At 43.5% G+C, this 24,096-nt stretch overlaps 1 protein-coding gene across 1 annotated transcript; it reads right to left on the bottom strand.

Moving 5' to 3' along the window:
* Positions 1–21,279: 21,279 nt before the first annotated feature.
* On the bottom strand, positions 21,280–23,252 carry LOC118363091 (hairy/enhancer-of-split related with YRPW motif protein 1-like). The gene is made up of 4 exons (XM_035743806.2): positions 23,063–23,252; positions 22,726–22,821; positions 22,480–22,573; positions 21,280–22,361 (listed from the first exon to the last, which is right to left on the bottom strand). Exons 1-4 carry the CDS (start codon positions 23,126–23,128, stop codon positions 21,577–21,579), a joined length of 1,041 nt encoding a protein of 346 aa, XP_035599699.1. The 5' UTR covers positions 23,129–23,252; the 3' UTR covers positions 21,280–21,576.
* Between the last annotated feature and the right edge of the window lie 844 nt (positions 23,253–24,096).

Raw genomic sequence — 24,096 nt, 5'->3', positions numbered from 1 at the left:
CCAGGGTCAGCCTGCAGGCACCCGGCCCGCCACAAGGAGTCACTAGAGTGCGATGAGCCAAGTAAAGCCCCACCGGTCAAACCCTCCCCTAACCCGGACGACGCTGGGCCAATTGTGCACCGTCCTACGGAATGAACCCAGGTCTGAAGTAACGCCTCTAGCACTGTGATGCAGTGTCTTAGACCGCTGCACCACTTGGGAGGCCCCAACAGAATACATTGTCATTTATGATATACACTGAACAAAAATGCAAATGCAACATGTGTTGGTCCCATATTTCATGACCTGAAATAAAATATCCCAGAAATGTTCCATAAGCACAAAAAGCTTATTTCTCTCAAGTTTTGTGCACAAATTTGTTTACATCCCTGTTAGTGAGGATTTCTCCTTTGCCAAGATAATCCATCTACCTGAGAGGTGTGGCATATCAAGAAGCTGATTAAACGGCATGATACTTACAAAGGTGCACCTTGTGCTGGGGACAATAAAAGGCCACTTTAAAATGTACAGTTTTGTCACACAACACAATGCCACAGATGTATCAAGTTTTGAGGGAGCATGCAATTGGCATGCTAACAACAAGAATGTCCACCAGAGCTGTTGCAGAGAACTGAATGTTAATTTCTCTACCATAAGCCGCCTCCAACATCGTTTTAGAGAATTTGGTAGTACGTCCAACCGGCCTGACAACCACAGACCACATGTACTGTGTCATGTGGCAAGCGGTTTGCTGATGTCAACGTTGTGAACAGAGTGCCACATGACGGAGGTGGGGTTATGGTATGGGCAGGCATAAGCTACGGACAACAAACCCAATTGCATTTTATCGATGGCAATTTGAATGCACAGAGATACCGTGACGAGATCCTGAGGCCCATTGTCGTGTCCTTCATCCGCCGCTATCACCTCATGTTTCATCATGATATTACACGGCCCCTTGTAACAAGGATCTGTACACAATTCCTGGAAGCTGAAAATGTCCCAGTTCTTCCATGGCTTGCATAGTCACCACCCATTGAGCACGTTTGGGAAGCTCTGGATCGACATGTATGACAGCTTGTTTCAGTTCCCGCCAATATCCAGCAACTTCACACAGCCAGTTGCCAGTGGGACAACATTACACTGGCCACAATCAACAGCCTGATCAACTCAATGGGAAAGAGATGTGTTGCACTGCATGAGGCAAATGGTGGTCATGCACCTATCTTTTTTGAAGCAATCTGTGACCAACAGATGCATATCTCTATTCCCAGTCATGTGAAATCCATAGATTAGGGCCTAATAAATGTATTTAATTTGACTGATTTCCTTACAAATCATTGAAATTGTTGCATAATACTTGAAGGAGCAATGAACATTCATAAAAGTGTACTTGGAGTCTTCTTGTTCTTATTTGAAAGCACTGTGAGTTACGACTATTGCTGTGGCTGAGGGATTCACGAACTGAGATTATCTTTATACTGGTATGCAATGCAGCAGAATGGGTTCAGCCCCCCCACCCTCAGATAGAGATGCTCCTTACCTGCTTGGGCAGATCAAAGTAGATCTCAGTGCACATTAGGAAAATACAGGGACTCATTTTGAGTGCTCAAAGTGCCGCAGAGATGCTTAGCTATGCATTCCCCCTGTCAGAAGCAAACAAAGACATTTCTCTCTGGGAGGAGAGAGGCTTTTCTATAACATGCCTCACCTGTGGTGACCAATCACAATAGTAGACACAATCCCAAGCCCTGAGGGGGCGAGAGAGAAGGGTTTATGTTGTCACTGCTGGAGGCTTTACAATCTCCTGTTGTACATCTCACAGCTAATGTTTATTTTCACAGGCACCACAACCTCATTCCTTTAGGTTGACATATAAAGGTGCTGTGTGGAATCATAACTCACACAAACAAACACAGGTGTATGTAATGTATAGTATGGTGGAATGGCAGGCCTTGCTATACATTGTTATTTAGAGGTATCTGTTGTCAGTGTGTTATCATGTTTGTTGTTATCCTATGAACAGGAATGTTCTCTCCTGTCTCTTCATTGACTGACACACACATACCCAAAAACTCCCATATACTACTGCACAATGTGATTTTTCATATTTAATAAAGTTATCATATTTAGAGCGAGGGTTCACTCCTACTCACAGCTGAATATGCATATAAAACTGTCAAAGGTTGGGTAAGAAATAAAACCACATAGAAAATGAAAGGTGTAGAAGTAAAAAAAAAATTAAATAAAAAAATGGAAGAAGCTCTGTAACAGGAAACGGTTGTGCCTTGCTCATGGGGAAAGGTAGTGGTAGCCGACTAGCCGTGCTAAAAGAGGACATATTGTGTTCCATTATCCGCCATGGTTCGTGCACCTGAGAGCGGAACAATGTCAGACTTATCGGTCCAAACAAAAGATGCCTTCATTGAAGGGCATCTCTGAGGGAGATGACAGCTGCAATACTGGCCTCTATGTACGGGGATAGCTAACATACTAGGTTAGAGGAAATAGCCCTTTCATTCTGACAGTGATGTCCACTGTTATTTTGGACAGATAACGTAAGATTAGCCTACTTTGGAGAAATGCTATAAAGGTTAGAGGCTATTAATACTGGGCTCACCATTGCAGTCTGTATAAGGGATTAATCAGGATAGGTTCCGAGACTTCATCCCAAATGGCACCCTATTCCCTTTATAGTGCACTACTTTTGACCAGGGTCCATCAACTGGATCAGATTAATGGGAAAACAAATCTAGAAATAGCTTGGAGCTCAGATAGATTTTTCTTAAGCAATTGTGTCGTACAAAGTACACACACCACATACAGTTGTGGGATCTTAATTTGACCAGTTTTGTTGCAGGAGTAAAATAATTTAACAGCAGGGTTAAACTTTTAAAAATATAAGTGATCATTTCTAATGGGAAATTCATTTTGATAGGCTATGGTTTAGGTGTAGCCTAAGGCTGCATTCATTCAGCAGGGCCATTCTGCTTTCAACAGCAAGAAAGAAAAAAAATTCTCTCGTCTGAAAAAAACAGAAACATCCTTAATGTAGACCTGTAGATCTCTGACTAGATATAGAGAGCTGTTGTTGCTACCAACTCTCCAGTCCTGTCAGGCTTTCCCTGCTGTAATATCGGGGTGCAGCAGAGAAGAAGAAGAAGAAGAAGAATAAAAGGGTAAACAATAGAGCACAAAGGTTGATGACAGGACTCTTTCATGTTACTGTTCATGAGACACGATCAACCAGATCCATAGATGGGCCAGACAAAATGACATCAGGCCCCCTTCCTTACAGCACAGTTTTATCTAGTTCAACCAAATGGCACCCAATTCACTATGGGCCCTGGTCAAAAGTAGTGCACTATATAGAGAATAGGGTGCCATTTGGTACATAACCAGAGATGAGCCCACATGGCCCAGGCTTGACTGTTGTGGAGAGATCAGAGCTTGGTAGTCCTTCCCTCAGGTCGTCCCCAGAGAGAAAATGAGAGACTGAATAAAATATGAGTTTTGCCTTTGAGGTCTTTGTTTGCAGATTGGTTCACAACTATGGAGGGATAAAAGATCAGGGAGAAAGAACCTCAACCACACACGATGTCTTACGCAATACATCACCTGAGACTGTGTGTGTTTCCTATGGAAGAAGCAATCTTTGAATGTATTATAGTAATGCAGACTCCATAACCTTCAAAGCCTCCTTCGAGAGAACAAGAGGGAACTAAATAGAGTGACCTGCCAGTCAAAGTACAGACAATGTGATATTGACATAAAACAGCATTTCTCCCCCGAGCCACAAATGTCCTCAAAAAGGACGTGAATGATGCACAGATTATAGAAAACATAGAGATAATTTGTCGTCCATTGTTGCCGTCACAATATTGGGATTAAAACATCAAAACAACTATTAATTCATATGTTACTCTTAAAAAAGGCTCTTGGAACATACAGTACCAGTCAAAAGTTTGGACACACCTACTCATTCAAGGGTTTTTCTTTATTTTTACTACATTGTAGAATAATAATGAAGACATCAAAACTATGAAATAACATATATGCGGTTCAACTCATCCCAAACCATCTCAATTGGGTTGAGGACGAGTGATTGTAGAGGTCAGGTCATCTGATGCAGCACTCCATCACTCTCCTTTTTGGTCAAATAGCCCTTACACAGCCTAGAGGTGTAAAGGATCAGACCAATGTGCAGCGTGGTAAGTGTCCATAATGATATATTTAATAAATCAACAGAACACTGAACAAAATAACAAAAGAACAAACAAACAAACAACCAACCAACCAACCCGTATGGTGAAAACACTAACACAGGATACAACCACCCACAAAACATAATAGAAAACAGGCTACCTAAATATGGCTCCCAATCAGAGACAACGACTGACACCTGCCTCTGATTGAGAACCATACTAGGCCAAACACATTGAAATATAACAATAGAACAAAACATAGAAAAACAACATAGAATGCCCACCCCAACTCACACCCTGACCAACTAAAATAAAGACATAAAAAAGGAACTAAGGTCAGAACGTGACAGGAGGTGTGTTGGGGCATTGTCCTGTTGAAAAACAAAAGATAGTCCCACTAAGCGCAAAACAGATGGGATGGCATATAGCTGCAGAATGCTGTGGTAGCCATGCTGGTTAAGTGTGCCTTGAATTATAAATAAATCACTGACAGTGTCACCTTTATTTAACCAGGTAGGCCAGTTGAGAACAAGTTCTCATTTACAACTGCGACCTGGCCAAGATAAAGCAAAGCAGTGCGACAAAAACAACAACACAGAGTTACACATGGGATAAACAAACGTACAGTCAATGACACAACAGAAAAATCAGTATACAGTGTGTGCAAATGAAGTAAGGAGGTAAGGCAATAAATAGGCCATAGTGGCGAAGTAATTACAATTTTGCAATTTACACTGCAGTGATATATGTGCAGATGAGGATGTGCAAGCAGAAATACTGGTGTGCAAAACAGCAGAAAAACAAAACAAATATGGGGATGAGGTAGGTAGTTGATTGGATGGGCTATTTACAGCTGCAGCGATCGGTAAGCTGCTCTGACAGCTGACACTTATAGTTAGTGAGGGAGCTATAAGTCTCCAACTTCAGTGATTTTTGCAATTCGTTCCAGTCATTGGCAGCAGAGAACTGGAAGGAAAGGCACCAAAATAGGTGTTGGCTTTGGGGATGACCAGTGAAATATACCTGCTGGAGCGGGTGCTATAGGTGGGTGTTGCTATGGTGACCAGTAAGCTGAGATAAGGTGGAGCTTTACCTAGTAAAACTTATAGATGACCTGGAGCCAGTGGGTTTGGTGACTAATATGTAGCGAGGACCAGCCAACGAGAGCATACAGTGGTGGGTAGTATATGGGGCTTTGGTGACAAAACGGATGGCACTGTGATAGACTGCATCCAATTTGCTGAGTAGAGTGTTGGAGGCTATTTTGTAAATGACATCGCCGAAGTCAAGGATCGGTAGGATAGTTAGTTTTACGTAGGATAGTTAGTTTACATGAGTGAAGGAGGCTTTGTTGCGAACTAGGAAGTCAATTCTAGATTTTAGCGATCGGTTGAAGAGCATGCGTTTCCTTTTACTAGCATTTAATAGCAGTTGAAGGCCACGGAAGGAGTGTTGTATGGCGTTGAAGCTCGTCTGGAGGTTTGTTAACACAGTGTCCAAAGAAAGGCCAGATGTATACAGAATGGTGTCGTCTGCATAGAGGTGGATCAAACAATCACCCGCCGCAAGAGCGACATCATTGATATATACAGAGAAAAGAGTCAGCCCGAGAATTGATCCCTGTGGCACCCCCAGATGTCCGGACAACAGGCCCTCCGATTTGACACACTGAACTCTATCTGAGAAGTAGTTAGTGAACCAGGCGAGGCAGTCATTAGAGAAACCAAGGCTGTTGAGTCTGCCGAAAAGAATAGAGTGCCAGGGAAAATGCAGAGTGCCAAATTCAAATAAATGACTATAAAAATCAAACTTTCATTAAATCACACATGTAAGATACCAAATTAAAGCTACACTCGTTGTGAATCCAGCCAACATGTCAGATTTCAAAAAGGCTTTTCGGCGAAAGCATAAGATGCTATTATCTGATTATAGTACAACAATAAACAAAGAGAGTAGCATATTTCAACCCTGCAGGCGCAACACAAAACATAGAAATAAAATATAAATCATGCCTTACCTTTGACGAGCTTCTTTTGTTGGCACTCCAATATGTCCCATAAACATCACAAATGGTCCTTTTGTTCGATTAATTCCGTCTATATATATCCAAAATGTCCATTTATTTGGCGCGTTTGATCCAGAAAATACCGGTTCCAACTTGCGCAACATGACTACAAAATCTCTCAAACGTTACCTGTAAACTTTGCCAAAACATTTCAAACTACTTTTGTCATACAACTTTAGGTATTTTTTAACGTAAATAATTGATCAAATTGAAGACGGGATGATCTGTGTTCAATACAGGAGGAAAACAAACTGTAGCTAGCTTTCTGGTCACGCGCCTCTATCTAACAGTACACTTCAAGTGACCCTCGTTCAAGATGACCGTACTTCTTCATTTCACAAAGAAATAACCTCAACCAATTTCTAAATACTGTTGACATCCAGTGGATGCGATAGAAACTGCAAGAAGGTCCCTTAGAAATCTGGATTCCCAATGAAAATATTATTGACAAGAGAGGGACCTCAAAAACAAAATCTAAATGGTTTGTCCTCGGGGTTTCGCCTGCTAAATAAGTTATGTTATACTCACAGACATGATGCAAACAGTTTTAGAAACTTCAAAGTGTTTCCCATGCATATATTTTCTTATGGAGAGGAGTAGCAGGCAGGTGAATTTGGGCATGCATTTCATCCGGACGTGAAAATACTGCCCCCTGTCACCAAGACGTTAAAAAGGCAGAGCAGTGCTTTATTATGGACATACTTCTCCCCATCTTAGCTACTGTTGTATCAACATGTTTTGACCATGATAGTTGGTACAATCCACGGTAACTCCAAGCAGTTTAGTCACTTCAATTTGTTCAATTTCCACATTATTTATTATACAATTTAGTTCATGTTTAGGGTTTAGTGAACGATTTGTTCCAAATAAAATGCTTTAGTTTTTGAAATATTTAGGACTAACTTATTTCTTGCCACTCATTCTGAAACTAACTGCAGCTTTTCATTAAGGGTTGCAGTGATTTCAATTGCTTTAGTAGCTGACGTGTATGGTGTTGAGTCATCTGCATACATAGACACACTGGCTTTACTCAAGGCCAGTGGCATGTCATTAGTAAAGATTGAAAATGTAAGGGGCCTAGACAGCAGCCCTGGGGAATTCCTGATTCTACCTGGATTATGTTGGAGAGGCTTCCATTAAAGAACACCCTCTGTGTTCTGTTAAACCGGTAACTTGTTATTCACAATATAACAGGGGTGTAAAGCTTAAAACATACGCTTGTCAAAAGCTACACTGAAGTCTAACAAAACAGCTCCAACAATGTTTGTATCATAAATTTCTCTCAGCCAATCATCATCATTGTCAGTGCCATGCTTGTTGAATGTCCTTCCCTATAAGCGTGCTGAAATTCTGTTGTCAATTTGTTTACAGTAATATAGCATTGTATCTGATTCAAAAACAATTTCTTTCTCCAATAGTTTACTAAGTTTTGGTAACAGACTGATTAGTTAGCTATTTGAGCCAGTAAAGGGGGCTTTACTATTCTTGGGTTTTTGCCAAAATGTAATTTATAGTGCGCCAAAGCTTTTTACTATCATTCATATTTGTTTCATAGTGTAGTTTCTTGTTTTTTTTTTCAGTTTTGTCACATGATTTCTCAATTAGCAGTATGTTTGCCCATTGGTTATGCAGCCAGACTTATTTGTCATTCCTTTTCAACCATACAATTTTTCAATTTCTCATCAATCCACAGTGAACAGTTTTTACAGTTTCCTTAATGGTTGCATGCTTATTAGTAACTGGAATAAGCTATTTCATAAATGTGACAAGTGCAGCATCCGGTTGCTCCTCGTTACACACCACAGACCAACAAATATTCTTTACATCAACAACATATGAATCACTACAAAACATATTGTATGACCTCTTATAGGTTATATTAGGCCCAGCCTTTGGAACTTTAGTTTTCCAAGTATGGTGACTATATTGGGATTTGGATACTGCTTTAACTTCTTGGTGACAGTGGGGCAGTATTGAGTGGCTTGGATGAATAAGGTGCCCAGAGTAAAATGCCTGCTACTCTGTCCCAAATGGTAATACATGCATATTGGTAGTAGTATTGGATAGAGAACACTCTGAAGTTTCTAAAACTGTTTAAATGATGTCTGTGAGTATAACGGAACTCATATGGCAGGCGAAAACCTGAGACAAATCCAACCAGGAAGTGGGAAATCTGAGGTTTGTAGTTTCATTTAAGTGATTGCCTATCCAATATGCTGTGTCTATGGGGCGAGATTGCACTTCCCAAGGCTTCCAGCAGATGTCAACAGTCTTTAGAAAGTTGTTTGAGGCTTCTATTGTGGAAGGGTGTCGAATAAGAGCTGTTTCAACAAGTGGACAAGGCTGAGTCCAATCAGTTGTTTATTGCTCGGTCACGCGGGCGCGCCGTGCCTTCTTTTCCCTCTGCAATGAATACGCTATTGTCCGGTTGGATATTATTAAAGATTTATTATAAAAAAATACCCTTAGGATTGATTGTAAATATCGTTTAACATGTTTCTACAAACTGTAATGGAACTCTTTTGACTTTTTGTCTGGATTTTGCACTCGCGCAATGTGCATTTGGAATAGTGAACTAATATTTGGACATAAATATGGATGTAATTGAACATAACTAACATTTATTGTGGAAGTGGGAGTCCTGGGAGTGCATTCTGACGAAGATCAGCAAAGGTAAGTGAAGATTTATAATGCTATTTATGACTTTTGTTGACTCTACAACTTGGCGGGTAACTGTATGGCTTGCTTTTGTGGCTGAACGCTGTTCTCAGATTATTGAATATTGTGCTTTTGCGAAATCTGACACAGTGGTTGAATTAAGAACAAGTTTATTTGCAATTCTATGTAAAATATGTATTTTTCATCATTATGATTATTTCTGTTATTTGATGTGGCTCTCTGCAATTTCTCTGGATGTTTTGGAGGCATTTCTGAACATGGTGCCAATGTAAACTGAGGTTTTTGGATATAAATATGAACTTGATCGAACAAAACATACATGTATTGTGTAACATTGAGTCCTGGGAGTGTCATCTGATGAAGATCGTCAAAGGTTAGTAATTAATTTTATCTATATTTCTGCTTTTTGTGACACCTCTCTTTGGTTGGAAAATGGCTGAATGCTTTCTGTGACTATTTGCTGACCTAACATAATGATATGTTCTGCTTTCGCTGAAAAGCCTTTTTGAAATCGGACACTGTGGTTGGATTAACGAGAAGTGTATCTTTAAAATGGTGTGAAATACTTGTATGGTTGAGGAATTTTAATTATGGGATTTCTGTTGTTTTGAATTTGGCGCTCTGCAATTTCACTGGCTGTTGGCGAGGTGGGACGCTAGCGTCCCGAACGATCCCAGAGAGGTTAAAGCAAATTTATGCAGCATTAGTAAAGATGTGATCAATAAATGTTGATGATTTCTGTCACACGGAGCAGAATAGGTGAACCCAAGAGCAGACTCAGACGAGGGGACCGGGATGAGGAAATCAAGGTGTTTATTGAAACATGGGGGATTGAGTGCAGGCCAGTGGAAGCTCGGGCGGTTTGCTGGAAACCAGGTGTGGAGGCTGAGGCTGGAGCAAGAGGTGTGGGGACCGGGTAAGCAGGTCCGGAGGGGAATCTAAGGGAGCATAGAATGGGGAAGTCGAACTGGAGACAGGGACCAGAGTCAGAGCGGGCAGAACTGTAGAGGAGAGGAAAACAGCATCAGGCAAGGGAAAACAGGGACAACAGGAACAAACGGCTAGAAACATGGACTGACTGGGCAGAGATTATGATCTGGCAGTGTGGAAGTGAGAGGACTGAGTATTTGTAGAGGTCTTGATTATGGAACAGGTTGCAGCTGGTGGGGATCTGCTCTGACTCCAGCACACCTGTCTTCGCCCACACAATCACACACACACAGGGAGAGAGAGGGAGAGAGCACTAGGGGAGTGGCAGCAGGTCAAGGAGACACCAGATGAGCACTAGAGGGCGTGGCAGGAGCAGATGTGACAGATATCATTCTTGTGAAGGTTTGTAAATTCCCTGGTAGGGTGACTGATAACCTTAACCAGGTTGCAGGCACTAGTTACATTTGGAAGCATTTTCTTGAGTGGGCAGCTTGATGAAAGCCAGTCAATATTTAAATCACCCAGAAAATATACCTTTCTGTTGATATCACATACACCACCGTTCAAAAGTTTGGGGTGACTTAGAAATGTCCTTGTTTTTTAAAGAAAAGCACATTTTTGTCCATTAAAATAAGAAAAATTTGATAATAAATACAGTGTAGACATTGTTAATGTAGCTGGAAACGGCTGATTTTTAATGGAATATTAACATAGGCGTACAGAGGCCCACTATCATTAGCTGTGTTAGCTAATCCAAGTTTATAATTTTAAAAGGCTAATTGATCATTAGAAAACCCTTTTGCAATTATGTTAGCACAGCTGAAAACTGTTGTTCTAATTAAAGAAGCAATAAAACTAGCCTTCTTTAGACTAGTTGAGTATCTGGAGCATCAGCATTTGTGGGTTCGACAGACTCAAAATGGCCAGAAACAAAGATCTTTCTTCTGAAACTCGGCAGTCTATTCTTGTTCTGAGAAATGAAGGCTATTCCATGCGAGAAATTGTCAAGAAACTAAAGATCTCGTACAATGCTGTGTACTACTCCCTTCACAGAACAGCGCAAACTGGCCCTAACCAGAATAGAAAGAGGAGTGGGAGGCCCTGGTGCACAACTGAGCAAGAGGACAAGTACATTAGGGTGTCTAGTTTGAGAAACAGATGCCTCAAGTCCTCAACTGGCAGCTTCATTTAATAATACCCACAAAACACCAGTCTCAACATCATCAATGAAGAGGCGACTCCGGGATGCTGGCCTTCTAGGCAGAGTCTCTCTGTCCAGTGTCTGTGTCCATCTTTAATCTTTTCTTTTTATTGGCCAGTCTGAGATATGACTTTTTCTTCGCAACTCTGCTATTGGAACACAGGAGTGATGGTTGCTGATAATGGGCCACTGTACGCCTATGTAGATATTCAATTTTTTTAAATCAGCAGTTTCCAGCTACAATAGTCATTTACAACATTAACAATGCCTACACTGTATTTCTGATCAAATTGATGTTATCTTTTAATGGACCAAAAAATTAGCTTTCTTTCAAAAACAAGGACATTTCTAAGTGACCCCAAACCTTTGAACGAATGTGTACATTATCAAGCATTTCACACATATCCAGATACTGACTGTTAGCACTTGATGGTCTATAGCGGTTTCCCACCAGAATGGGCATGAGGTGAGGCAGATGAACCTGTAGCCATACTACTTCAACAGTATTTAACATGAGATCCTCTCTCAGCTTTACAGGAATGTGGTTCTATCATGACACAAGGCGAGACCCAGATGCAGACACAGAAGGCAGATGGTTGGAGTATTAGTGTTTATTCATCCAAAAGGAGTAGGCAAGAGAATGGTTGTGGACAGGCAAAAGGTGAAAACCAGATCAGAGTCCAGGAGGTACAGAGCGGCAGACAGGCTCGTGGTCAAGGCAGGCAGAATGGTCAGGCAGGCGGCTACCGAGTCCAGAAACAGGCAAGGGTCAAAACCGGGAAGACTAGAAAAAGGAGAATAGCAAACAGCAGGAAAACAGGAAAACCGCTGATTGACTTGGAACATGCAAGACAAACTGGCACAGAGAGACAGGAAAAATAAGGCTAAATTACACTGGGGAAAACAAGCGACACCTGGAGGGGGTGGAGACAATAACGAGGACAGGTGAAACAGATCAGGATGTGACAGGTTCTGAATATAAATGGAAACATCTCTACCTTTGGAATTTATGTATTTTCTGTAGATGTGATAAACATGTATTGCTACCTATATACCATCAAAGATATTATGTATGTGAGTTTCTGAGAATATGAATGTAATCTGTTACTAGCAAATTAGGGATTTATGGGTTAGGGAGACATGGGTTAGGGTGATGTCCTCTATGACTTTTAGTGCTGCTGAGACCTCTTCGGACTATTCTTTCTATGCCAACAGTCAATGCTTAGTTGACATACAGTGCATTCGGAAAGTATTCTGAAAAACCAAACTAAAATATCACATTTACATAAGTATTCCGACCCTTTACTCAGCACTTTGTTGAAGCACCTTTGGCAGCGATTACAGACTTGAGTCGTCTTGGGTATGACGCTGAAAGCTTGGCACACCTGTATTTGGGGAGTTTCCCCCAATTATTCTCTGCAGATCCTCTCAAGCTCTGTCAGGTTGGATGGGGAGCATCGCTGCACAGCCATTTTCAGGTCTCTCCAGAGATGTTTGATCGGGTTCAAGTCCGGGCTTTGGCTGGGCCACTCAAGGACATTCAGAGACTTATCCCAGATCTACTCCTGCGTTCTCTTGGCTGTGTGCTTCGGGTCGTTGTCCTGTTGGAAGGTGAACCTTCACCCCAGTCTGAGGTCCTGAGCACTCTGAAGCAGGTTTTCATCAAGGATCTCCCATTTCCACAGAGGAACTCTGGAGCTCTGTCAGAGTGACCAATGGGTTCTTGGTCACCTCCCTGACCAAGGTCCTTCTCCCCGATTGCTCAGTTTGGCCAGGCTGCCAGCTCTAGGAAGAGTATTGGGGGTTCCATACTTCTTCCATTTAAGAATAATGGAGGCTACTGTGTTCTTGGGGACCTACAATGCTGCATAGATGTTTTGGTACTCTTCCCCAAATGTGTGCCTCGACACAATCCTGTCTCAGAGCTCTATGGACAATTATTTCGACCTCATAGCTTGGTTTTTGCTCTGACATGCACTGTCAACTGTGGGACCTTATATAGACAGGTGTGCCTTTCCAAATAATGTCCAATCAATTTAATATTTGACAGGTGGATTCCAATCAAGTTGTTGAACCATCTCAAGGATGATCAATGGAAACAGGATGCACCTGAGATCAATTTCAAGTCTCATAGAAAAGGGTCTGAATGCTTATGTAAATAAGGTATTTCTGTTTTTTTTATTTGATAAATTATCAACATTTTCTGAAAAACCTGTTTTCACTTTGTCGTAATGGTGTATTGTGTGTAGATTGGTGAGGAAACAAATGTATTTAAGCCAATTAAGAATAAGGGTGTAATGTGAACAAAATGTAGAAAGGGGAAAAGGTTCTGAATACTTTCCGAATGCCCTGTAGAGCAACAGACCGTATGCCAATAACATTCAAATTATATTACTATAAGAAGTTCTGTAACTTCTAAGATGATTACCCTTATCTTAAATCAATAAGAATAAATTGAGAAATTACAGTCATTTTGTGTGAGACGCCACGAAATCGGCTGTACAATTGGAGAAAATATGTGATGTCAGCAAAACTGTCTTTACAAAGCATTTGTGCCAAAATGACTGCTGGCCCTGGATGGCTAGTCATTCACCAACACAGGACCCATAAGCCCCTCATACACAGTACAATACTGCTCCTAATAATCTGTGCTGACTAAAACAACATGATGAAAGAAAGTAAGGTGCAGATATTTGGCCTTGTGCCAGCCTGTAATATCCTCTTGATTCTAGTTCAGTGTCTGTTCCTGTTCCTACGTGGAGGTGCTTGTGCAGTGCTGGGAAACCCCAGATCCCAGCCAGAGACAGACTCACTGCTGCTGTATCAAAGTGTATGGCTGTATCCCAAATGACACCCTGTTTCCAATAATAGTAGACTACTTTTAACCAGGGCCCATAGGGTAGTGCACCAGGGGAATAGGTGTCAATTTGGTATGCAGACAAAGTGTATAATACTGCTCAGATCCAAACTTCCCTACCTGCCAGGTGTCAGCTTGTGACTCCACAGTAAAATAATGAATTTCTTCCATGCTGGTAATGGCAATGTCAGTAAGCTCTGTAAAAATTTAGCATGAATGAAGGCTTGATTAGGTTTGTCATCTATTTACTCATGGTTCATCTCTGCTATGTATTCCCCACAAGGTGAATTAATCATCATATTGAGCGTAGTTTAAATAAATTCAATACATGATTTAACAATGGTCTCTCTATATTAGAGAAATATGATCAAATGCTGTTATGGCTGCATCATCACAAGCAGCCCAATTCTGATATTTTTCCACTAATTGGTATTTTGACCAATCACATCAGATCTTTTCACATCAGATCTATTTCAGGGCTGATCTGATTTGTCAAAAGACCAATTAACTGAAAAATCATCAGAATTGGGCTGCCTGTGTGAAGGCTGCCTATTTGGACCAAAATATGACACAATACCAAAAGGCCTGTTCTATGCTCTTATTTCAAATCTTGGCTTCAGATGCTGAAGTCCACCGCATTTGTGGAATTCTTACTGGAGAAAGTGATAAGGACAAACTATTCTGTTAGTCAGAGAAAGGGGCCCTTTAAGGTCCCATGCATCTGTGTCCACACATACTTACACCCGCACTGACATTTTCTCAGCAGTATGAGGTTACATACTGAAAAAGAGACTTCTGCATCGCCTAACTGCTTTTTGTTGCTTTGAGGACAAACAAGCGTCTTTACTCTGGTGTCTGGTCCCAATCAGCACTGATGTCAAAAGTCCACCAAAACGGGCAGCGTTCACTGAGAATGGACAACAACCAGTATTTTTAGAAGACCTATGATTCATTCACATTTTTTTGAATGACCTCTAACCTGCTAAGTTTTTCCTGATATTTAAAAAAATTAGTACAGAGAGCAGAGTGTGTTAAAGTACATCACCAGGATTACAAGTGTTCCGGAGCAGGAGACGCAACTGACAAGCTAGCCTGGTCACGGCCTAGACAGGGTCGCAAGGGGCCTGGAGAAGATTACGAACCCTACACTAACCATAAAGCTACACAGAAAAGGTCCTTGTAATATTTATGCTAAAATGTATTTCGCAATAGCTCATATTCTAGTTATCTTCACATGGGCTCAGCGGAACTACAATTATCAACATTCTCTGGATGATGCCTTGGCAACCACAGCACAGTGAGGGCAGACTGACACATTTCCCTGTTAAACCATTAAGGTAATGAGTACACATTATTTTAAAATAATATCTTACAAGTCCACAGGGAAGTCTGTTTTGAGCAGCATCGGCAGAATTTCTAGCTGCAGGATGATCGAGTATACTTAATATGTATTGACTGATGTTCCCGTGAATGAAGGTTATGGGATCTCTGAAAAGACAGTCATTGTTCATCATCTCCTGGCTGCAAATGACTTTGTACTATTAAGAGGAAGAAAGGCTAACCACTGGACCCATGTGATAGCAGGGCCCTGAAAGAGGAGACCACTGATGCATGAGTGAAAAGCGCCTTATGTCAAACGTAATTGTCCTGGCCTGAAAAACAAGCCAGCGATGTCTGATTTGATTCCCTCCTGTTTGGCTCAAATTACTTCCTGTCTAGCTTCTGAGATGTTGCCTTGACAATGATCTTCTGGGTAGGTCTTGGGATGCTTTAAAGCCCCCACCCAGTCCACCCAAGACTAGGATTTAATGACCCATCATTTTCCTGTCTTTTGTTTTCTCTGCTTCTTTTCACAGCCAACAAACAATGCAAAAAAATACTTTACAACAAAATGCTGCAACAAAAAGCACTACAGAAGCAAATGATTCACAATCCACCATAATATGGTACAACCATATCAAACCACTGACATTAGTGACCTGTTTGCGATTCAGAATTACAAAGAGTAATGTATGTCACAGTCCAAAGGATGTCTAAAGTGGACACCTGTCACACAGCCTGACCTTGTATGTGGATACTTCCCAAATGGCCCAATGGGCCTTAGTCAAAAGTAGAGCACGACATAGGGAATAGGGTGCCATTTGGGAAGCAATCACAGTTTCTTCTGACTGAGTGTGCTATCTGACCAATCACCTCCAGCCATGTTTTTCAGATAGTCAGCCTCGCTGGTCTGGGAGGAAGACATCTCTCTCAGAGACAGATAGTCAGCCTTGCTAGTCTGGGAGGAAGAATTCTCTCTCAGAGACAGGTAGTCAGCCTTGCTGGTCTGGGAGGAAGACATCTCTCTCAGAGAACAGATAGTCAGCCTTGCTGGTCTGGGAGGACGACATCTCTCTCAGAGAACAGATAGTCAGCCTCACTGGTCTGGGAGGAAGACATCTCTCTCAGAGAACAGATAGCCAGCCTCGCTGGTCTGGGAGGACAACATCTCTCTCAGAGAACAGATAGTCAGCCTCACTGGTCTGGGAGGAAGACATCTCTCTCAGAGAACAGATAGTCAGCCTCGCTGGTCTGGGAGGACGACATCTCTCTCAGAGAACAGATAGTCAGCCTCACTGGTCTGGGAGGAAGACATCTCTCTCAGAGAACAGATAGTCAGCCTCGCTGGTCTGGGAGGACGACATCTCTCTCAGAGAACACATAGTCAGCCTCACTGGTCTGGGAGGAAGACATCTCTCTCAGAGAACAGATAGTCAGCCTCGCTGGTCTGTGAGGAAGACATCTCTCTCAGAGAACAGATAGTCAGCCTCTCTGGTCTGGGGGGAAGACATCTCTCTCAGAGAACAGATAGTCAGCCTCTCTGGTCTGGGAGGAAGACCTCTCTCTCAGAGAACATGTCAATCCTCAAGAATGTAGATCTTTCGCTACCCACAACTAAATACCATTTTTCCTCTCTGTCACTTTGCTTTTTTCCTCTCTCTCTCTCTCTCCCTCTCATCGCAAGGATCTTTGAAGTAAATAGTGAAAGGAACCCGGACTGTAGCAAATTACCTGAGGACTGAAACATTTTTGACATAAGTCCTGAGAGATGGGGCGAGCCACTTTTCCTGGCGGTCCCTTTGGGCACATTTAATCTGGGGCTGTGGAAGACAGCGGCGCTGACAGAGTGACGGGACAGCTGGACACGCTTCCAGGGCAGCAGTGACGGACACAGTCAGAGACCGGACCACGGCAACTGCAGACACAGCCCAGACAGGAGCAGGGCCACACAGCCCAGACAGGAGCAGGACCACACAGCTCAGACAGGAGCAGGGCCACACAGCCCAGACAGGAGCAGGGCCACACAGCCCAGACAGGAGCAGGGCCACACAGCCCAGACAGGTGCAGGACCACACAGCCCAGACAGGAGCAGGACCACACAGCCTAGAGAGGAGCAGGACCACACAGCCCAGACAGGAACAGGACCACACAGCTCAGACAGGAGCAGGGCCACACAGCCCAGACAGGAGCAGGGCCACACAGCCCAGACAGGAGCAGGGCCACACAGCCCAGACAGGTGCAGGACCACACAGCCCAGACAGGAGCAGGACCACACAGCCTAGAGAGGAGCAGGACCACACAGCCCAGACAGGAGCAGGACCACACAGCCCAGACAGGAGCAGGAACACAGCCTAGAGAGGAGCAGGAACACAGCCCAGACAGGAGCAGGAACACAGCCCAGACAGGAGAAGGGACACAGCCCAGACAGGAGAAGGGACACAGCCCAGACAGGAGAAGGGACACAGCCCAGACAGGAGAAGGGACACAGCCCAGACAGGAGCAGGGACACAGCCCAGACAGGAGAAGGGACACAGCCCAGACAGGAGCAGGGACACAGCCCAGACAGGAGAAGGGACACAGCCCAGACAGGGGCAGGGATACAGCCCAGACAGGAGCAGGGACACATAGCCCAGACAGGGGTAGGGACACACAGCCCAGACAGTGGTAAGGCAACACAGCCCAGACAGTAGTAGGGACAGACAGCCCAGACAGGGGCATGGCCACACAGTCCAGACAGATGCAGGGACACACAGTCCAGACAGATGCAGGGACACACAGCCCAGACAGATGCAGGGACACACAGCCCAGACAGATGCAGGGACACACAGTCCAGACAGATGCAGGGACACACAGCCCAGACAGTATTAGGGACACACAGTCCAGACAGATGCAGGGACACACAGTCCAGACAGATGCAGGGACACAGCTCAGACAGTAGTAGGGGCACAACCCAGACAGGGGTAAGGTCACACAGCCCAGACGGGGGCAGGGACACAGCCCAGACAGGAGAAGGGACACAGCCCAAACAGGGGTACGGTCACACAGCCCAGACGGGGGCAGGGCCACAGCCCAGACAGGAGAAGGGACACAGCCCAAACAGGGTTAAGGTCACACAGCCCAGACGGGGGCAGGGACACACAGCCCAGACAGGAGCAGGGCCACACAGCCCAGACAGGAGCAGGGCCACACAGCCCAGACAGGTGCAGGACCACACAGCCCAGACAGGAGCAGGACCACACAGCCTAGAGAGGGACACATAGCCCAGCAGCCCAGACAGTGGTAAGGCAACACAGCCCAGACAGTAGTAGGGACAGCCCAGACAGGGGCATGGCCACACAGCCCAGACAGGAGCAGGACCACACAGCCCAGACAGGAGCAGGACCACACAGCCCAGACAGGAGAAGGGACACAGCCCAAACAGGGTTAAGGTCACACAGCCCAGACGGGGGCAGGGACACACAGCCCAGACAGGAGAAGGGACACAGCCCAAACAGGGGTAAGGTCACACAGCCCAGACGGGGGCAGGGCCACAGCCCAGCAGGGACACACAGCCCAGACGGGGGCAGGGCCACAGCCCAGCAGGGACACACAGCCCAGACGGGGGCAGGGCCACAGCCCAGCAGGGACACACAGCCCAGACGGGGGCAGGGACACACAGCCCAGACGGGGGCAGCGCCACAGCCCAGCAGGGACACACAGCCCAGACAGGTACAGGGACACAGTCAGGGACACAGTCAGGGACACAGTCAGGACACAGTCAGTGACAGGATCCAAGTGTTGTGTTTTCCCTTTTTATCTGTAAGAAGAAGAATCTATTATTTTCTTCAGTCTAATTTGTTACCGTCACCCTTTATCTGAAGCTAGTTAAACAACATCTCTCTCTCTATATATATATATTTCTCTTTCTATGTCTCTCTCTCTATCTCTCTATCTCTCTCTCTATATATATATATATATATATTTCTCTTTCTATGTCTCTCTCTCTATTTCTCTCTATCCAGTCAGCCCCTTTATTTTAATGCTGGAACAGGATGTTAGTTATTTTATGTCAGGTAGATAATCCATTGGTGTTGCACTTAAACTGATTCGTACCTCTGGAATGAGGAAACGAAAACAGAAATGTCAGTTCAATTAATTCCATTCTTGGCAGCCTAATGAGGAACCTTCAATGAGTAATGCAGATCTATAAAGAACTGGCCTGCGTCCCAAATGGCACCCTTTTCCCTATATAGCCACATAGGGCTCTGTTTAAACATAGTGTACTATATATAGGGAATATGTTGCCATTTGGGATGCACACCTGGTTTACATCATAAGTTCTATTGAATGTGACTAAACCAGTGGTATTCAGTTACGTGAATCCTCCTGGACATGACGTATATCTCATACCCATCCCTCAAAACCTTCGCACAATTGGAACACTGTTGCTGGACGACACACCACCTGAAAGGGAAAGCTGTTGCTGGACAACACATCACCTGAAATGGAACACTGTTGCTGGACAACACACCACCTGAGATGGAACACTGTTGCTGGACGACACACCACCTGAAATGGAACATTGCTGCTGGACCACAAACCACCAAAAATGGAACACTGTTGCTGGACCACACACCACCGGAAATGGAACACTGTTGCTGGACCACACACCACCTGAAAGGCAATAAATCAAATGCATCTATTTTATAATGTGAGACAAATTACCACAGATTTACCACAGGGCTTCCACAGAGTTACCACAGGGCTTTTCAGATAAATAAAACCCAGGGGTGGTGTGTGTGTGTGTGTGTGTACATGAATGATGAAAGCCTTCGACATCCAACATTTTGCTTTAGAAATGTGCCAACACCAATGTATTTACCTATGCACCCAATAAACCATGACCAAACCATGACATCTCCACACACCCTCCTCCTGTGGGTTTCCTATAAGTTTCTCCCTCCCTGGCTGTTTGGGACTAATCAGGAATGCATGGGGTGCATTCATGGCTAACAAAACGATGATTACAGAGGGTAACAGGATCAGTACTAATCAGCGTACCCTGAGAAAATGCCAGAGGGATTTCAACCATTGTCAGGTCATCACTTTCCCTTTTAATTATGAGTAATGCAGAGGTAGAATATCCTCTTTAGCTTGGTGGCCGGCCCTTTCTACTAACTGTCACATGGTTCTTTGATTCAGGAATGATCAAAACCTGCAGAAAGACAGTGTGGATAATCAACCTGATGTGCCTGTCTGCCTTCTTATATCTCTGACAATGAACAATGGCCACCTCATAACTAATGGCACTGGTACAGAGAAAGCCTCTTCAATGAAGAGAGAAGGAGGAAAGGAGGGAAGGAGGGACAGAGGGAGGGAGAAAGGGAGGGAAGGAGGGACAGAGGGAGGGAGGGAATGAGGGAGGGAATAGGGAGGGATAAATAACCATTATCCAAAGACATGTTCTATCATGTCAGAAAGTCTATTTTCTCTAGCCAAATCCCTCAGTACCTTGTACAGAAAATATTCAGGTCTTGTAATAGAGATTAGAACAGCAGATTAGGAGAAGGGTGAGCATTTATCTGAGCCTGGGAGAGACAGAGAGAAAATAATGATGCTTGTATGAAGCATCTTAGGCTTATCACGGGACTGATAAAAGAGCCAGAAACAATGAAGTGCTCTATTGAACTGACAGCGTATCTTATTGCTTTCATTGTGACAGGGTCAAAGAGATGGAGAGACTTCTACCACACTACTCTGGTTCTTTGAGCTGATGGCGCATTCTGCTGGCAAGGTATTGAATAGACGCTCAAACCACATGGAATGGCTGCAGTACCCAATCAAAACGCTAGGTGGGAGTGTACAACAAGTCACCTCACCTGTGCATACCCAGGCCTACATGGGAATTTCAATTTACAGAGCATTCAGGCACAGGCCGAGAATCATCCTAACCATCAGAAAAATAACGATTGAGTTATGGTTCCGTTGTACAGTTCAGTTTATTCTCTAACAATATATATATATATATATATATATATATATATATATATATATATATATACACACATTTATACACAGTTTATGCAATTCATATTTACAAGGACTATCTAAAAAATGAAAGAGAGACATGTTACAAATATGGGGAACATTTCAGAAATGATCAGGAAAGTTGATCAAATGAGAAGAGCACCATATTAATGTCAGCAGCAGCAGGGTCATGTTCAGGTTACCTCCATGATCTCCACCAGGTGGCTCTCTCCTCTTGTCAGTTTCTCCAACGTTGGTCCAGTTGAACTGTTTCATAGTCCCTCTGCACACACCTGGCTTTCTACCAGGGTCTCCCGTGTGTGGAGCTAATAAATCATTCTTGCCTTCGTACAGGCACAGGGGACCACAGAGACGTATGGGAGGGAAAGGGGACGAGAGGGGGGCTCGGGAGAGGGAGGCCGGGAGGACTTGAGAGAGGGAAGGTGGGTGAAAAAACAAGTGGAGGAGAAGGGACGTTATGTAGCGACGGGGATCCGGAGCAGGATGAGGGGTTGGAGGAAATAGGTGACAGGCTGGGAGGGAAACTAAGGTGACAGGGAAACGAGGAGTATGGAGGAGGGGTGGTGAAAACCGAAGAAGAACAAGAAAGGCAAGGAGACAGTGAGGAGAGATAGTCAGGTGTCAAGGGGTACGAGTGGCCATTAGGTTGGCAGAAAGAAAGGTGGTTGGTCGACAAAGTGGATTTGCGGAGACAGATACCTGCCCCCTGTTTAGAGTGACGGCATCCCTCTCTCACAGGCACCATGTCCGCCCAATGAGCCATCTCCTTACCATCTGACCTCAGATGGATGTCTGTTAATGACGAGGAGGATGCGCACTGCAGCTGCTCTGTACTGGTGTTTGTGGTTGGGTACTGACTGTCTATGTAGCTCTTCAGCCCTTGGAGGAGGATGAAGCCCTTTTTCTCCAAGGGGCTGCTGCTGCCCATGAAGCCAGCCAGGTGAGAGACACACTGCTGGAAGCCTGCCGTGTAGATGGCAGGGAGAGCAGACCTGGGGAATGCTGCTGTTGGGGGACTGGGGGCGCCTGCCATGGAGGCCTCACTGTGAATAACTTGCTGCACCTCCTTCGGCCCACACACAGCCTGGCAGGAACAATCTAAAAAAAAGTTCAAGGGTGGGAGAGGGAAACATTTTTCATTTGTACGGACAATTTCATGCATTGTAGATAAACCTTCGCAAACACACTTTGCAGGCCTAGAGCTAATTAGATTTACCATTGCTTATACTTCGTTTGTCTGTCCTTTTTTGAAGATATTCCACAGCCAGGTCTAGAATCTCTGCTTTCTCCAGTTTGGGGTTCTGTAAACGCTGTGAGTGGTCAAGATGAATAGAGGAATAGACTAATAAGGAAACAGGTCAAAAAATAAACAGCCACGTAGTAAAAGCCTTTGGATGGCGCTATAGACTCACAGACTACAACAATTAAGGCTAGGTAGGATTGGATGGATTGAAAAACTCACCGAATCTAATTTGTAGTTCAGTAACAAAATCCTTAGCTCGCTAAGACTCTGATTTATTCGGTCTCGTCTTTTTTTCTCTATAACTGGCTTTAACATCTGCATCGAGACAAGAGGGGGGAGAGAGGTGCCAATTGTAATCAAACTGATGTATTTTTGTATAGGCCTAATTTACCTTAATTAAAGTATAATAGCATACTGATGTACACACTATGTTAGCTACTGTACATGTTAGCTATCACTGCAAAGCATGAGACTATTATTATTACATTTTACCATGCACATGACACATCTGAAAACATACCAAAATCAGAGTAAAAAAATACAAGTTCCTACTCACCCTTCTCATACTGTTGGTATTTTTCGGGCTTGAATTTCCAATTTTCTTCTTCGTCATTGTGCCCATTATTGTTGAAGAAATGTCCAGATGAAAAATGGCACGTACTGATGATATCCTTGCAGTTCGGATCACGGGTGTTGAATGAATGGGGTGCACAGTGCTACACCAGTTTATATCACAGAGGCCACACAGATTGGTGTAGAGGTGACAGTGACGTAACTGAAAACTCTGTAAATTATCTCCTACAACTTCATTGTAATTTAAATACAATTAGCTAAATTAAGATAGGGTTTATGGGTGGGAAGTTTTAATGTCATGTAGTATTGTAATAATATAATGTGATAATGGAGCAATGTACATTAGTATAATGCACAATATTTTGTTTGATGTAATGTTTTTATCTCTGTCAGTATCCCAGGAAGAGTAGATGCTGCCTTGGCAACGGCTAATGGAGATCCTAGTAAAATACGAAATGGTAAACTAATGGGCAAATCCTCTATTTCAACGCTCTCTTGCTAAAAAAATATATATGAGGCCATATTTGTCATTCATTTCCAGTTCAATTTCGATTTTAATTGTGTATTTCTAATTCAAATTCTTCTTAAAAGTAGGCTAATCTGATAAACAACCGTCATCATACGAAATACTTGTCAACAGTAGGTTTTAGTTTTTAGAGTTAGATTTTATCGAAAGCAACAAAAAAAAATCTAAAATAGTCAGAAATCCGAGAGCGATGGAGACAGCATGGCGATGAGTTGACACCTCTTGGATACATACTGTATGTGCTTCACAATTTGGTGACTCGCGAAGACCATAGCAAATGTTTAACACCTATGAAATCACATTTGGCTCTGTTTTCTACTGATCACGTTGTCGAATAACGAATTATTATTAGCCTATAAGCTAGAGGGTTATAATAATGCTAAGCAGCAGATGCAGCAATGAAGAAAATAAAATTATATTATGTTAATAGACACTAGTCTATTATGGAGACCCTAGTTTTTTTGTTTAAAGGGTCACAATTGTAAATTGTA

This window comes from Oncorhynchus keta, chromosome 30 (assembly GCF_023373465.1).
Source record: "Oncorhynchus keta strain PuntledgeMale-10-30-2019 chromosome 30, Oket_V2, whole genome shotgun sequence".
Classification (NCBI taxonomy): domain Eukaryota; kingdom Metazoa; phylum Chordata; class Actinopteri; order Salmoniformes; family Salmonidae; genus Oncorhynchus; species Oncorhynchus keta.
This window is presented reverse-complemented; position numbering and strand designations above follow the sequence as displayed.